The sequence below is a fragment of the Passer domesticus genome, chromosome 1 (assembly GCF_036417665.1).
Source record: "Passer domesticus isolate bPasDom1 chromosome 1, bPasDom1.hap1, whole genome shotgun sequence".
Taxonomy (NCBI): domain Eukaryota; kingdom Metazoa; phylum Chordata; class Aves; order Passeriformes; family Passeridae; genus Passer; species Passer domesticus.
In genome coordinates this window covers 160,476,379-160,491,966 of record NC_087474.1, presented here as the reverse complement: position 1 = coordinate 160,491,966, position 15,588 = coordinate 160,476,379, and the positions used below count along the sequence as shown (strand labels likewise).

Genomic DNA, 15,588 nt, shown 5'->3' with positions numbered 1-15,588 from the left:
TGGATGGTCTTGGAGCAACCAGGGATAGTGGAAAGTGTCCCTACCTATGCCAGAGGGTTGGAACAGGGTGGGCTTTAAGGATCTTCCCAACCCAAACCAGATTTGATGGCAAACTATGGGCTGGGATCTCTGTGTCGCCAAGAGCCCGGAGCTGGGAGCTCATCCATAGATGATCCCAAGGAGCACCTTGGGATTTGCTTTCCAGGCACAAAAGATGAAGGAGGAAAGATTTAGATGGGATATTGGGAAGAATTCCTTCCTGTGACCGTGGTGAGGCCCTGGCACAGGTTGTCCAGAGAAGTTGTGGCTGTCCCATCCCTGGAAGTGTCCAAGGCCAGGTTGGACAGATCTCGGAGCAACCTGGAATACTGGAATACCTCTGCCCACAGCAGAGGTTTGGAATGAGATCATTAAGGTCCCTTCCAACTCAAACCACTCAATGATTCCATTGCTGCATCTGGAAAATTGTTTTGTATTAAATAATCTTCCCCCTTCCGTGCCCATTAGCGCCAGAGCTGCATTAAATCCCTCTCTCCGGATTGTTTCCATCGGCTGCCTTGGAGCCTGTGGGTAAATTGTTCCCTCATGGGAGCTGTTAAACAGTGAGACACACTGAGATTAAACAACAAAGCTTCCCTGGAAAGGCACGGGGAGATGTACTGGAATAAATCATGGATAAGAGGAGAATCTGTTGCCATCCCTCTGGAATCCCAACTGGCACAACCAGCCTTGTGATGGTGAGGCTTGACAGGGGGACCTGCCATGGCAGGAGGCTTGAGCTGTGCTGGGACCACTCATCCCAGCTCATCTTATTCCTAAAATCCATCTTTTTACTGGACCAGCAGCTTTCACCAAAGCTCTAATTTCTGCCTTATCTGTGTAAAAAATATGGGACAGGGGCAGCACTGCCTGAGGAAGTGCTGCTTCCTTGGGAAGAATAATTTTCCTCCCCCAGGTGGAGCTTGGTGTTTTTTTGCAGTGGCAGCTGCTTGATTTTGCTGTAGAAAAATCCAAATGTGGGGATTTTTTCTCAGCTGAAACCTCATTCTTGTGTGGTTTTTTGTGTGTTTGGTTGGTTATTTTTTTCCTTTTCTGGTGGAAGCTCAACAATTTCCCACCAGAAACGTAATGTTTTTGTGTGTCTGATACAATTTAACAATTTAACACATTTCTTTAGAAAAAGCCACATGAGCTGTGTTACAACAGTAAATATTAAACGTTTGTGGGGTTTTCTCTTAACTAGCCAGTGATGGAGAGCAGCAGCCTGGGATCCTTGCTTTCCTTCATCTTCTATCATGGAAAGGTGAAGTTCAACACTGTTCATGCTTTCTGATCTCAGCTGGCTTTCCTGGTTCAACCAGCATTTTCCTTTCCTCGCAGCCATCAGATCTTGGTGTTTCTGGGTCTTTTTCCCCCCTCTATTGATCCCAGGTTGACTCCCAACCAACTTTGCTTTTCCTTGAGGACCTCTTGAAGAAAAGGTTGTCCAGCCCTGGCAGAGGCTGACCTGGCAAGTTGTGGGATACTCATTCCTGGAGGGATTTACCAGCCCTGTGGAAGTGGCACTTGTGGACATGACTTAGTGGTGGCCTTGGCAGTGCTGGGGGAATGGGATTTTTCAACCTAAACAATTCCCTGATTCTGTAATAATTTGGAAATAGCTGATGGAGAGCTCTGCCTTTGATAGCTCTTTTATAGTCCACTGCAGCTGTATGAAAATCAACTAGAAAAGCAACTTAATTTTGTTTATCCTTAATTTTGGCTCTGGCTGACAGATGTTTTCTGGGAGCTTGATTTGGGATTTTTTTTTTCCCCATAATGTGTAGCAGAAATCTTCAGTCACGAAACTGATGAGCAAGTGGAATTTTTATTTAAAATTAAATATGTGTGGGATTGGTAATGAGGCTGTTTTTAAGGTCATCAGTAGTGTCCAGGATGGATTTGAGCTGGCTGAAATCTCTCCAGGTCCATCCCATTGGTTTGCTGGGGATGCTGAGTCCTTGTCCACATCCTCTGGGCAACAAATGCTGCTGATAATAAATGATAAATCCAGTTGTGGCAATGGGATCTTCCCATTGGAAGCAGTTTGTAGCCTTCAGAAGAGGTTTAAAAGTGATCAGGATTCTTCCATGGCCAATCCTATCCTTGTATCTCTGTGGAAATCTTGTGGGTTTCCAGTTGTATCTCATAGTTTGTAATGGGATAATGAGGGTTCTTATTGCTTCTTTAATTTAACTGTAGCATCTCCAATGGAATTCTGATCCTTACGTTAAAGATGGGGCTTATCAGGATGCACTGGAACTGCATAATAGCCTGGGATTGTTGATAACAGCACCAAGATAAATCCCAGGCTGAGATTTCCTCTTTCTTACACTTTAATATCTTTGTAGAAGGAGGTGGGGCACAAAATGTGAGAATTGGGAAGTTTGGGAGAAGAGCAGCCACAGAATCGCAGCTCTAAAGTGAGAGTGTAGTGACGAGGCAGAGACTTCCTGGTTTCAGTCTGAACTTCTGTAGAGATGAACACAAACCCCAACAGATCGGGGTTTTGCTTCTTGTCTGGAATCTCCCTTTAATCTGATCTGTTCTCTGTCAGGAAATCCCCACATCCTATGAGCAGTGGGTGATTCCCAGGATCACAGAATGGCTCCAGTTGGAAGGGACCACAATGGGGCATCTGGTCCAAGCTCCCTGTTCCAGCAGGGACGTCCCAGAGCACATGGATTGTGTCCAGAGGGTTCTGGAATATCTCCAGTGAGGGCGACTCCCATGCTCTCTTGTCTCTGTTCAGGGCTTGGTCACTGCACAGGGAGGATGTTCTGCCTCGTGTCCAGGTGGAATTTCCTGGGATCAATTCCTGCCTGTGCCTCTTGTGCCATTGCTGGGCCCCCCAGAGCAGAGCCTGGTCCATGCTCTGAGCTCTCCCTGCAGACAGGGACACACAGGGATGAGGTCCCCTCTCAGCTGTGTCTCCTCTCGAGGCTGAACAGCCCCAGCTCCCTCAACCTTTCCTTATCAGAGGTGCTCCAGTCCCTTCATCATCCTCATTGTCCTCCTCTGGACCTGCTCCAGGAGTTCCATGTCTCCAGCACTGGACAGAGCACTCCAGATGTGCCCCATCTGTGCTGAGGAGAGGCGCAGCATCACCTCCCTCAACTTTCCTAAAGGCACCTCCCTTAATTTGCTCTTCCTAATGATTTCATTGGTGATTCCCCGAGCCACCTGGAACCAGGCATGTGGTGGAGCCCCATGATCCCTGATGGAAATGACACTGTTGGGAATGTCCAGTGGGTTTCTGCCTCATTCCATACCCAACGGTGATGATTTGGGGTTGGGAATTACCATGTGAAAGTGGCTCTGTCATGGCTTTCAAGTGGGATGGATGGGATCGTGGAGGTCCCTCATGGAAATGGGGTTCCTCAAAGCAGTGCAGGGGATGGTTGAATTCCATAGGCATTGCCACTAAAGGATGAATGCCAGGTTCAGAATTCGCCTTCTGGATGTGCAAAAAGTCACGGGCAATGACTCAATTTCCAGTGGAAACCAGTGAGAGGTGGTGGCCCTCAAGGGTCTGCACTGGGACCAATGCTAATTAATGCCTTCATTAATGACATAATGGGATTGGGTGCCCCCTTGGCAAGTTTGCAGATGACACCAAGTGGGTGTTGCCATTGTTCCACAGAATCCTGGGATTGCAGTCTGGTTTGGGTTGGAAGAGGCCTTAAAGATCATCCAGTTCCAACCCCCTGCCATGAGCACGGATTCCCTCCCATCTCCTTTGCTGCCTCTTAAATATGAATTTCCCAATGATTTTCAAAACACCATCCTGGTCTGGCTCCAGCTCCAGAGGTATTTCAGCTCAAATGTTGTTTTATTTCCTGAAAATACCAAGTGAGAGGGTTTATGGATTTGCAGTGGATCCTGGAGAGCTTTTAGATCCCAAATTCCTCTGATCATTTGGAGATGACCATCAGGAGTCATCCCCTCATTACCGGCATTTTGCTGGGCAAACTGTTTTGAGGGCAGAAACTTGTTTTGCAGCAAATTCCTTCGGATAACCACATTGGTTAAATTTCTCCATCATTATTCCAGGCTGGATGATGTTCGGATGTATTGTCCTCCAGGTTTTAATGACAGGGAGCTGAGATTTTTTTTTTTTAAAGGCTGTTTCCATCTGCACCCAATTATAAAAAAGCAATCGGAAAAAAGCCATTTACTGGCTGTCACTTCGGAGTGGCATCAAAACAGCTTCAGCACCTCCAGCCATCACTTCCCAACAGCCACTTTGAAGGACATTAAAACAGCCTGACATCCATCCAGTCCATTAATCCCACTGCTTGGCCGTGGGGATACCTGGAATAGCTTCGGCAAAAGCTGCATGGATGCTCAAGAGGGCTTTAAAAAGTAGGAAACACTGGAGTTGAGGCACTTGAGTTTTGGGGATTTTAATGCTCCTCTCCCTGTGAAGGTCTGGTTGGTGGGATTTGTGTCCACCATGATGGATAGAGGGATGGACATAGATCCCAAGGAGATGGGAAGAGTGCTTCAGCACTTTATCGTCTCTTCACTGAATCGCTGAATATTCTGAGTTGGAAGGGACCCACAGGGATGATCAAAGTCCAGCCCTTGTCACCTGCTGTCCCACAGCACTGGGAAAGGAGCAGGGGGTGAGATTAAGCCAGGAGACACTTGAGAAGTTCAACCTGGCCAAACGGCTGCCCAGGAGCCAGGAATGTGAGGCTGGGTGGGATCTCTCCTCCCCACCCCATACGGTCAGTGGGTTGGTTGTTGGTTGGCCCAGTGACCCAGCTTCACCTTCCTCCCACCCTCCATCCCCTCCTGCCAAGCTTATTCATGGAAAATGTTCATTAACATCATTCCCAAGACTGAGCCAGGACTTTCCACCAGTTGCTGCCTCCTCCTTTGCCAGCTTCGTGCTAAAGAAGGCTGGGCCCTGCAAACCTCCTCATCCCTGTCTCACTCCTGGAGCGCGTTGGGCCTCGTTGGACCATTTAAGGCCTTGTGGATCCTTGACAGCACCTGGAATTTTACCCAAAGCTGCCCTGGCAGCCAAGGAGGAGTCCTGGACATAGGATCTGCCAGCTGGGCACCATCCCAACCCTGGGCACTGCTGCTGGACAGGCTGTGGGGGAACCCCACAGCAGGGGGGCTGGGACTGGGACATACCCATGGGGATGTTGGCGAGGAGCCGGAGTGGGGTGAGATTCCTCCCTGTGGCTTTTTTAGGGATTCTCTGGGGTTTTCTCATCTCTTTGGTGGAAGGGACCCGAGTTTTTTTCCCTTTTTATGGCCCAACCTGTGGTCTGGCGGGGGTCCCGGGGGGGGTATAATTAGCCACCCTGACAGGTGGCAGGGATCAGATGGCCCCCAGCACCACCCCACAGCCCCGCTCGGCTTCACCCCAGCTGACGCGTGGCCGGCAGCAAAATTCCCTATGGAAACCCAGCCCCAGCACGCTGGATCTGGCAGGAGCAGGAGAGCTACTGTAAATAAACAGAAGGGGCTTTTCCAGCCTCCGGAGGCAATTCCAGCCTCACCATCCCAGCTGTGGGACAACGAGGATGGACACGGCCTTGCGGAAGAAGGGCTGGAGCGCTGGGAACGGTGTGGAAAAGCCATTAGAAACCCGAGCTGGGGACGCGGCCCCGGGATTAGTCGCACACGGTTTGTTTTCTTTATTAAGTATCTTTTTACCATGGAGCCAATAAACATGGGCTGCTCCGAGGATTCACTTTGGAGGTCAGGGCTGGGTGGAGCACGGGGGAGGTGGCACATCCCGATCCCGGTGCCCAGTCGGGATCATGGCACTGTCCCACCCCGTAATCGGTGCCCCGCTGGGAAGGAACAGCCACGTTTCTTGGCCTTTTCCCAAAATAGCATAATTCCTCGATGTAGCAGTGATGCATCCATGTGGCTTTTTGAGGTCAGGGCTGTTTTTTTCTTGCTCTTCTTCTTTCCAAGTCAATTTTGTGCTGGAAACCCCTTTACAGAAGAGGATTTCACATCATTTTCAGGGATTGTCCAGGGCAGAGACAGAATTTGGACTTGATGATCCCTGGGATCCCTTTCAATTCAGGATAATTCTGTGATTCCAGGAACTGGGAATGGTCAGACCAGGACCTGGCACCAAGGCCCATCCCCACAATCTTGTGCTCCACTGGGATTGTCCCTTCCAGGTGGGCTTGGAAGGTCTTCCCATGCGTTCATCCCAGTCTTCAATCCGTGGTGGACTGTTCCTTGATTTTTTTCTCTTCCCTAATTTTGTCCCATTTATTTTAAAAGAATTTATCAGGTTGAGGGATTTACTTTTCTGCTTGCTAATATTTTGGGAGAAATTCCTGTGTTTGAATTCCTGTCTGGTCGCTGCCTTTTCCAAGCGTTTCTCTTTGGTCCAGGATGTATCCAGTCTGCAGGTAAAATGAGAAAATGAAGAAAATATCTTGTGGAGCCAGGCTGGGAGAGCTGGGAATGTCCAGCTGGAGGCAAGAATGTTCCAGGGAGACCTTAGAGGCTCTCCCAGTGTCTAAAGGGGCTCCAAGAGAGCTGGAGAGGGACTTTGGACAAGGGATGGAGTACCGGGAAAAGGGAGAATGGTTTCCCATTGCCAGAGGGCAGGGATAGATGGGATATTGGGAAGAAATTCTTCCCTGTGAGGATGATGAGGCCCTGGCACAGGTTTCTCAGAGAAGCTGTGGTTACCCCATCCCTGGAAGTGTCAAAGGCCATGTTGGGTGGGGCATGGAGCAGCCTGGAATAGTGGAAGGTGTCCCTGCCCATGGCAGGGGGTTGGAACGAGATGATTTCTAAGTCCCTGCCAGCCCAAAGCATTCCATGATTCCATGTGCCTATAAAACACAGGATTTGGGAGTAATGGCAAAGCCAGGCACTGTTCAGACCTGACTCTACTTCCAGGTTGCCCGTTGGTTGTAGAGTTACCTCCCATTCCAGCTCCTTGAAATAAGAGGTGCAAAATCATAGGAATGGGAGTTTTAAATGTTTTTTTTTAATGGAAAAGCAGCACTGTCACTGAGCTGTCCCCCCCATCAAGCCCATATCCATGTGTCCATGTCTATCCCAGCCCTCCTGCTGCTCAGCACCATCCCCAACCTCCAGCACATGAGCTCCTTGCTCCGCTGCCGACTGCAGCGCTCAGCCCTGGGCGACAGAGCTGCTGAATCCTTCTGCTTCCCAAGGAGAGAGCTCGGCAGGGATCCCGCTTAATCCCAAAGGTCAGCACAGGGAGCTGCTCCCGTGTCTCCAAAGTAAAGTTGCATTAAAAGGGCAGGAAGCAACCTCCGTGTTGTTGGCAAGATGGATTTTTATAAACAGGCCGGAATGGTGGTGCTGAAACCCTCCCCTTGTTTCTTTCCCCTTGGATTTATCTCATTTCCCCCAAAATTTAAGCATGAAGGAATGGGATGCAGGAGCATCCGAGTGTGGAAGGACCCATATTTCTCCTGGAGAAGGTCAACAAGGGAATGGATGTTGGAGTTGGGAATTTTGGGTTGTGCCATGTGTGTTGGGTTGTCTCTCCATGGATATCACAATGTGATGTAAAAGCCAAACTGGTTGGGATGGAGCATCCTGGGTGGGAGTGGGTCCATATGGGACTAAGAGGGATCCAGCACTTGCTCCCTTCATCCCTTGGGATATGCTGGGGTGAGCTCTCTGGATTGCTGGGAACAGAGATTAGAGAGAGGCTGTTCTTTTTCCTTCCTCCCACCTTTATTCCCAAGAACCCAAATAGAAATCCCAGCTGAAGGCATCTCCTCTTCCCTGCCTGCCCCTCTTCCTGCCTTTCCCACTGCCAAAAAGTGCCATTTCCCAGCAGAAAACCTTGTGGGGAAGCTCTGGGACACTGATGACACCTCATTCCCACCAGAACCACTGGTGGCTGCTGGGAGCTGCCAAAATCCGGAGCTGGGAGTGCAGGAGGATTTTTAGGGATGAACATCTCAATGCTGTTGCTTTAACAGCCCCATTCCATGGGCACACTGAGCTTCTTTGGGTGGGAGAGCATCAACCAAGCCTTGGGAAGAGCAGGTTGAGCTCCAGGCCTCATTCATCTTCCTCACAAGGCTGATCCAGGCAGCAATCCCAAAATAAGGATTTTGTTCCAGCTGTTCCCTGCTCTTTCCCAAGTCCCAAGCATGTCTGGGACAACAAAACCCTGTGTCGTCTCCAAAACCAGATTCTCCAGCCCAAAAAACCTCCTTAGGACTTCTGCAGGGGTAAATCACTGCTGTTAAAGCTTTGGTGGTTTTAATCCATAAAATCAAGCACTTGGAAAACCGTGGGCAGGTGTGGAATGTACCAGATTTATTATTATTGTTAGTAGTATTTTTTCTTGGAATATTACTTTGATGTGGAGAAGGAAATGTCAACACATCCCTCTGTCCCTTTAGCAAGGTGTTGGTGCCACCTGAAGGAGCTCAGCTGTGGATTCCTGTGCTCTCACGGGGTTTTCCCTGCCTTTTCCACCTCTGCTTCCTCTTTCCCTGGCAGTGCAAGAAGAAGCACACGCTGGTTTGTCCCGACTTTGCCAAGAAAGGTGTCTGCCCCAAGGGTGCCCGGTGCAAACTCCTGCACCCCCATAAGAGACGTCACCCACAGCAGGTTGGAGGTGATGGAGACCACAGCAACCCCCCTTCCAAGTGGAGACGGATCCAGGAGGCATCAGGCAGGTAGGAAAGAGTTCATTTTGCTTCATTTAACAGTTTTCTTCCCAACCTCCTCCAGATTTTTCCTCTTCCAGGTGTGTTCTGTCTGTATCCTGGTTTATTTTAAGATGTGTTGGTGTGGGTCACTGCAGTGTTTTCTGATGGAGACACCTCTGGGATGGGCAGTGTCCCTGTTTGAGGAAGAGCTGATAGAGAGGAAAGAGTGGATTCACCCTTAGGAATGTGCCATCCAGGGCTTTAGCACCTCCAGGTACCTTTTGTAGACCTTCCTCTTGAAGATGGAGGAGTTCTGATGGAGATTCCACTGCTGAAAGTGGATCCATGTTATCCATAGTTATGTGGGAAATGGGAAACATCATCCCTCTTCCTTACAGCCATGTTGGAGAGCAGAGCTGAGCCCTCTCCATGGCACGGAGGGACTAGAGAATCAGAAATAGGAATGGCATGGAGAAAAGAGGCTTTGGAAAAGTTTGGTGCTGGGATGGGCCCTTGGTTAATCCTTGGAAGCTCTCCCTGATATTTTTGGGTGCCGGGATGGAGCCACAGGCTGATGATGGATGTGTCCATCCTCATCCTCACAGGGAGATGGGTTTTACTGAGCTTGGCACATCCTCTGCCCTCAGTCTCAAGTCCTGCATGCAGGACAATGACATCCCAGTGGAATTAGAACTAAAGCCAAATGGAAATTTGGCTTTAAAAGCCAAAATCTCCAAGTCCTGCTCAGTGGGAGGAGGAAGGATCGATTTTGGTGCAAGGCTTCTCCATGGAGGGAGGTGGGAGTGAAGGTGGGATGGAAAGGGAGGGACCTGGGAGCTTTGCCAGGCTGGTCCATGCTCCTGGAATCCTCCATGGTCTGGGCCTGGGCCTCATCCTGGCCCTGCCTTGTAAGGTAGCAGAGGGGGACGAGCAGCTCCGCGGGTTCTCCGAACTTATCCCGGGTGACAGAAGAGCCTTGGAATGACACCCAGCTCACGTTCCCGGTGTGAACGAGGTGTAAAATAGCTCCTTGCTCTTTTTAGGGAAGGAGGAATGAGTGCAGGCCTGCCTGGTTGGGAGGCTCCTGGCGTCCTCCGCTGGGAAGGGAGCACACCCCAGCTTGGAAGCTGCTCCAGAGGGTTTTTTTTTTCCTTTATTGGCACCATCATGGGAGATGTCAAAGGAGCTGGAGTGTCAAGTTAGCTTGGAAGAGAGTGGCCGGGCTGGGAATGAGCCAAGCCCAGCAGGACACCTCCAAGCCATCCCAACTCCCCACGCCTTCCATGTTCCCTTCCCTCTGCTCGATCACAAGCAGGAGCCCAGCACCTGCACAAGAATCTGAGGAGCTGGGAACCTTGCAGGGAAGTGCAGGACAGGGAATCCAGCTGGGGAGGGAGAAACTCCAGCCTAACCTGTGATGGCTCCAGGGAAATCAGGGATACAGCATGGCCTTGGAGGGAGACCTGGGAGCTCCAAGCCTCTTCCATTGCATATGATGCCCTGTCCAGCATTGCCAAATGGGATTGTTTTACTTTTCCTGATTATTTTTCCCATTCCTGTAGGAATGATCCAGCTCAGCTCCAGGATGATGGAGAAATTCCTGGACCCTCCAGTGCAGAGCAAGAGGTGAAGTTTTGGAAAGAGGAGGAGCCCAAGCCAAGCAGCTGCCTGCAAAAGCTGCCATCCTTCATCTCCCTCCGATCCCCGGAATCTCCCGGTTCCCTGGGCTGCAAAGAAGAGAGGGATGAGGATGAGCCAGAGGATGAACCAGGTAGGAATCACATCCTCCACTTGGAGATGCTCTGGTTTTCCAAGAAAAAAAAAGTTATTCTCTGCTGTTCTGTGGGTTTTGACGGGATCCATGTTCTTTGTGAGGCACCAAACCAGTTCAGACTGGGAGTCCAAACTGGGATGGCAGTGAGGATTCCCATCTGGGTACAAATCCTTGTGTCTGTTCCCGAAGTTGTATATCAGGACTTTGTCCCCTTATTTTATCAACTCCTTTTTTATTCTGTAAATTATCCAATAATGAATCTGGTCTCATTTCCATGGTGGAATAACATCACTGCCCTGTAGAGAAGGTGTTTAGTGGGATGCAAGGATGCTCTGCCTCTGGAGGACCTCTGGACCATCCATCACACCTGTTTCCCAGCAGGAAATAGCTTGGAAGCTTCCCAATAAAAACATTCCAGTGGGAGGTGGGGTGGAGTGTTTGCAGGTTGGAAGTTTGAAGGAAGAGCTGTTAGTCTGGGATTATCTACTTTGGAAGTCAGTAAAATTTTTGGAAAATGCGGTTTAGGATGAGCAGAACTTTTAGGAATTCTGACACATGAGAGCAAGTGGCTTCTGTTTCTCCAGTGTTCTCCTTGGTTCCTCCTCTCCTCTTTCAGCTCTTCCATGGGAAAATCCCTAAAGGGATGGGATTTTGGGGTGCTCCAGGGATGTACTCCCAGGAGGAGAGGTGATGGAGATGGTGAGGCCGGGATTGTGCCGGGTTCTTCCCAGCTCTGAGTAGGAGGTTTTTGGCTGGATGGTGCTCCACACTTCACTTTTCCTCTCCCATGTTTCTCCAGAGGGATGCACAGCCTCATCTCCAGAGCACCATCCAGGAATGGGCTCAGAAGTCACAATATTTTGTGGGAGTAACAATGAAATTCCCATTGCCAGCTGTGCTGGCACAAGATTTGGCTCAGTGTGAGCCTTTCCCATCTTTGATCCCAGCTTTCCATGTGGCCGGAGCAGGATCCCGCTGGGATAAGGGATGAATTCTTTTGCAAAAGCCAGGCTGAAGCATTTACAGGATCATCCATAAGGATCAGTGAGGCTGTGCCTGGCTCAGCCACTTCAAGTCAGGGAGGGCTGAGATGCCTTAACGCTGTTGGAAAGAGAATTCCCAGGATTAGCAACATATTCCCGAAGTCACAGACAAGCACGGGTGCTGTTGAACCACAGTGTGGTGGACACAGCGAGGGGACCATTCCAGCTGGGAATGCTCCTCTCCAAAACACGGAGTGAAACACTCAGCTTCCCTTTCCAGGGATTTCTTCTTTCTTTTCCTTTACCTTGGCCCTGCTTCAACTCCCTTTTGACCTCGGGAATTGTTCCCAAAGCAGCGACTTGACCGGGATTTTTGTCTCCACGGTGAAGTTGGAACAATTAATTCATGGACAAGAAGACTGTTGAAATACCTTGGAATACAGTTGGCAGCTGGGAATAACTCAGGAGCAAGGGCATCCTTTTCCTCTTAATTCTAGTGTGTGTATCCAAGGGAGGATGATTTCCAGGAATTTTGGGTGGGAGGATGAGGAGGAGGAGCTGCTTCATTTGGGAATGTCGGCAGGAAGGCTGGGTGAAGCTGGCAGGTACGAGGTCAGGGCACTCATCCCTCTGTGCTCCTTTGCCCAGGGAGGCTCATGGCATTGGGAAAGCAGATGCTGGAGGATCCATAAGAAAGGAAAACCAGGCAGGAATTGCAGATGGCTGTAAAATCATCTGATGATGAAGCAATTTCCCTGCCAAAGCGATGGCATGCCGAGTCTGGACATGGGAATGTTGATCCATGGGTTTGCCCATCCTTGGGTTTCATCTTAATCCCAGCCAAGGGATTTCAGGGCACAGCAGCACCTGGGAGCCCCCAAATCCAGTTGGATAAAAGGAACCCTGGCCACCATCCCAAGAGGACATGGCATTGATGCGTCTAAAGGACCAAATGCTTTGTGGTGGCCACATCACTTGGACTGGACTCCATGACCCTTGTGGATCTCTTCCAGTATTCCTGCATTCCTTCGGAATATTTGGTGATCCTAAGATTGAGTTTGGAGCTGAGTGGGTGGTCAGGATGAGTCCATGTGTAGCTCTAGGAAGTAGACAGAGTCTGTGGCGGGATTTGGGAGTGGGATCTGGGGAGCTGTGCCAGCGATAACGTTGGGTTTGTGCTTGTGAAGCCTGAAGTTGACACACAAATTATTGGGATGGTAAATAACGAGGAGGACAGGTTGTTATTAAGGAATGAGGTTAATTCCTTGGTTAAACGGTTACAATTGGAGAAAATGCCCTTTCAATCCTGGGAAATGCAAAAGGAACGAGGAAAAGCAGGGGAGGGGCAGGGAGAGAGTTTGGAGATGACCTTTAAGGACCAGCGTGGGCAACAGCATGAGCTTGCAGGGTCTCAGTGGGGGTCTGGGTTCAGGATATAGGGAAAGGGGACTGGAAAGGAGGGATGTGTTCTGTGTGCATTGAGCAGAGCCACTGTCATGTTCCCAACCCTCCAGAGGAGCCTGGAAATTGGGGTTGGAAGAGTGATTTGTTGACAAGGTGCTGATCAGATAAAGGTTGGACTCGGAGGTCTTTTCCAACCTAAAGGATTCCAGGATTCTGTAATTTGAGGGAACTGGTGCTTTCCAAGCATCCTCCAAAAAGCCAATCCGTGCAGCACGGGGACAGCCAACTGCTCCCAGCCGAGCATCCCAAATGGGAAGAGTGGGTTTGGTGGCGTCCCATCCTTCGCCTTGTGTCATCCACCCAGGAGCATGGAGCCGGAGGGAGAACAGGCTTCCCTACCCCTCCGACTCCTGTTTTCCAGGTAATGGGCTTTTCCATATTTCACCTTCCAGTTAAATCGCCTGTGCTGGAGCCTAACTGGCCTCCCCGCGCTAATTGCACCAATGCAAACCATTCCAATCGAGTGCTAATTTAATTAGAAAGCACCCATTTTAGTTAATTTGTTCGAGAAGATCACTGCAAACTCCTGGAGAGAACAGATGTTCCCCTCTCCCCCGATGAACATTCCGGGCTTTGTAAATGGCTCCGCTCAGCCTTGTTTAGGAGAGAAAAGAGGATTTTATAGCCGCAAACGACCCTTTCTGTAAACATTTTACAGCTCTCTGCACGTTTGAGTGACGATAAACCCCGAGCAGCTCGGCGGGCTGCAAATTTGGGACCATACGGCCGTCATTTTATTGTCATATTTCACGGTCGTAACGTTAATGGAAGATGCTCGCTCCAGTCTTTTTTAACGGCTCCGCTGAGCACGCTCAACCGCCTCGGCTTCCGAGGAATTCGGGGAGGTGCGGCGGCGGCTTCTGGGTTTGTTTACGGCTTCTGCTTCTGGAGGGATAAGTTTGGGAATGTGGATTTCCGCCTCTTTTCTCGCCGTGGTGGAGAGATGACCCCAACAGGGCACGGAACTGCCGCTGTCACCGCCCCCGTGGTGGTTGGTCTTGATCCAACCATTCCCAGCTCCAGGAATCTGAGAATTAGAGAATATCCCAGTTTAGAAGGGACTGTCAAGTCCAGCTCCTGGTCCTGCACAGGACAACCCCAGTTTAATTTAGGAGATGTCCAGTGCTGCCTCCCTGCATGTGGATATGGCCAGTCCCCTTTGGTTCCGATAGGATCTTCATTGCCTTCAGCATCTCCTTTGGTGCTTTTTCTCCCAGCAGATTTTTGCTCCAGAACTTTTTTTGGTAGCCAGGTGAGGCAACCAAGCCTTTGATCAGTCAGGTTGGTGGCAGAAGATGCCCTGGAGCTTTCCATGAAGCATCTGCATGGGGATGGAGGGCTTAGACACAACAGGATTGTCCTGGGATAACAGGAGCTGGCATCACTGTCAGCTTTGACCCCAGCAGGACTTGGTGCAGTTTGTTCCTTTTGGGAGGAAGCAATGGGGATAAAATACAAGGAATTGATTTCTCTGTGTGGTCGCAAACATCTCCAGGGTGGTGAGGCCTTGGCACAAGTTTTCCAGAGAAGTTGTGGAGGCCTCATCCCTGAAAATGTTCCAGGACAGTTTGGATGACGCTTGGAGCAACCCGGACAAGTGGAAGATGTCCCTGTCCATGGGAATTGTTCCTTAAGGATCCTTCCAACACAAACCATTTTAGGATTCCATGAAAAAAATGGGCAAAAAATCAATGTGGAAGAAAAATATTGCACTCCTGGCCAAGGAGTGAGACTTAGCAGGTCCTAAATTGGACACTTTGCAATGAGGAAATTAAATCACAGTAAAGTTTCTGACTTTTGGAGCTTCTCAGAGCCACCAGGACATGAGGAGATCCAACCCCAGCCTCCAGCAGCACCTGGAGGCACCTTGGCACCCCAAAGGCTGAAGGTATCCCAAACCCAAAGGTGTCTGGTGGATGTAGGGGATGGAGATGGAAGGATCACAGAATCATTAAGGTTGGAAAAGACCTCTAAAATCGTCAAATCCAACCTGTGACCAATCCCCACCTTGTCACCAGACCAGAGCCCTGATTGCCACATCCAGTCATTCCTTGGACACCTCCAGGGACAGGGACTCCAAACCTCCCTGGACAGCCCCTTCCAATACCTGAAAACCCTTTCCATGAAGAAATTTGATGGATCCATGTTGTTCTGCTTGAGGAATGGGTGCATTTAGACTCAGTTTTTAGGGTCTCATCCACCTGTGTTAGAAGGTTTGGGTGGAAGAGCAGCAGGATGAGTTTCTAGTGCAGGTTGTCACCACATGGATTTAGTGCAGGATGGAGCCAAGGAGATCCAATCCTCCCCATATGCCTTTTCCTTATGAAAACTATTTGTGGAAAATGTTGGGATGTAGCCCTTGCTGCTGGGCTTTCTACCCCCTCTTTTGTTGTTGAGTTTTATGTAAAAAAAAACCAAATCATAATAATAATAATAATAATATAAAAAAGGCATTTCCCAGATCAAGTTTCTCCAGAAGCACTTCAGCAACAAAAGGAAAAGACCTTTCCAAGGCAGATTCAGCCTCTGAAGTCCCCTAAGGTGTCCCGGATATTTTTGTTTTGGGAATAAGTAGGGAAAGTGTGTTTGAAGGGAATTTCTCCTCATGGTGTTAAACCTTGAGCATCCAGCAGGGGAATTCTGGGATGCATCTCGGTGCTCTGAACCTTCCTGGAGGAAGGTGCAGGAC

At 49.7% G+C, this 15,588-nt stretch overlaps 2 protein-coding genes across 2 annotated transcripts in view; both read left to right on the top strand.

The window, feature by feature from the left end:
• TOP1MT (DNA topoisomerase I mitochondrial) overlaps positions 1-15,588 on the top strand; it is a 350,131-nt gene that overhangs the window by 93,547 nt on the left and 240,996 nt on the right. The window lies entirely within an intron of this gene.
• ZC3H3 (zinc finger CCCH-type containing 3) overlaps positions 1-15,588 on the top strand; it is a 125,543-nt gene that overhangs the window by 105,620 nt on the left and 4,335 nt on the right. The window contains exons 10-11 of the mRNA XM_064399347.1: positions 8,527-8,705; positions 10,241-10,449. Coding sequence (XP_064255417.1) covers positions 8,527-8,705; positions 10,241-10,449 — 388 coding nt within the window. The remainder of the gene's footprint in view (positions 1-8,526; positions 8,706-10,240; positions 10,450-15,588) is intronic.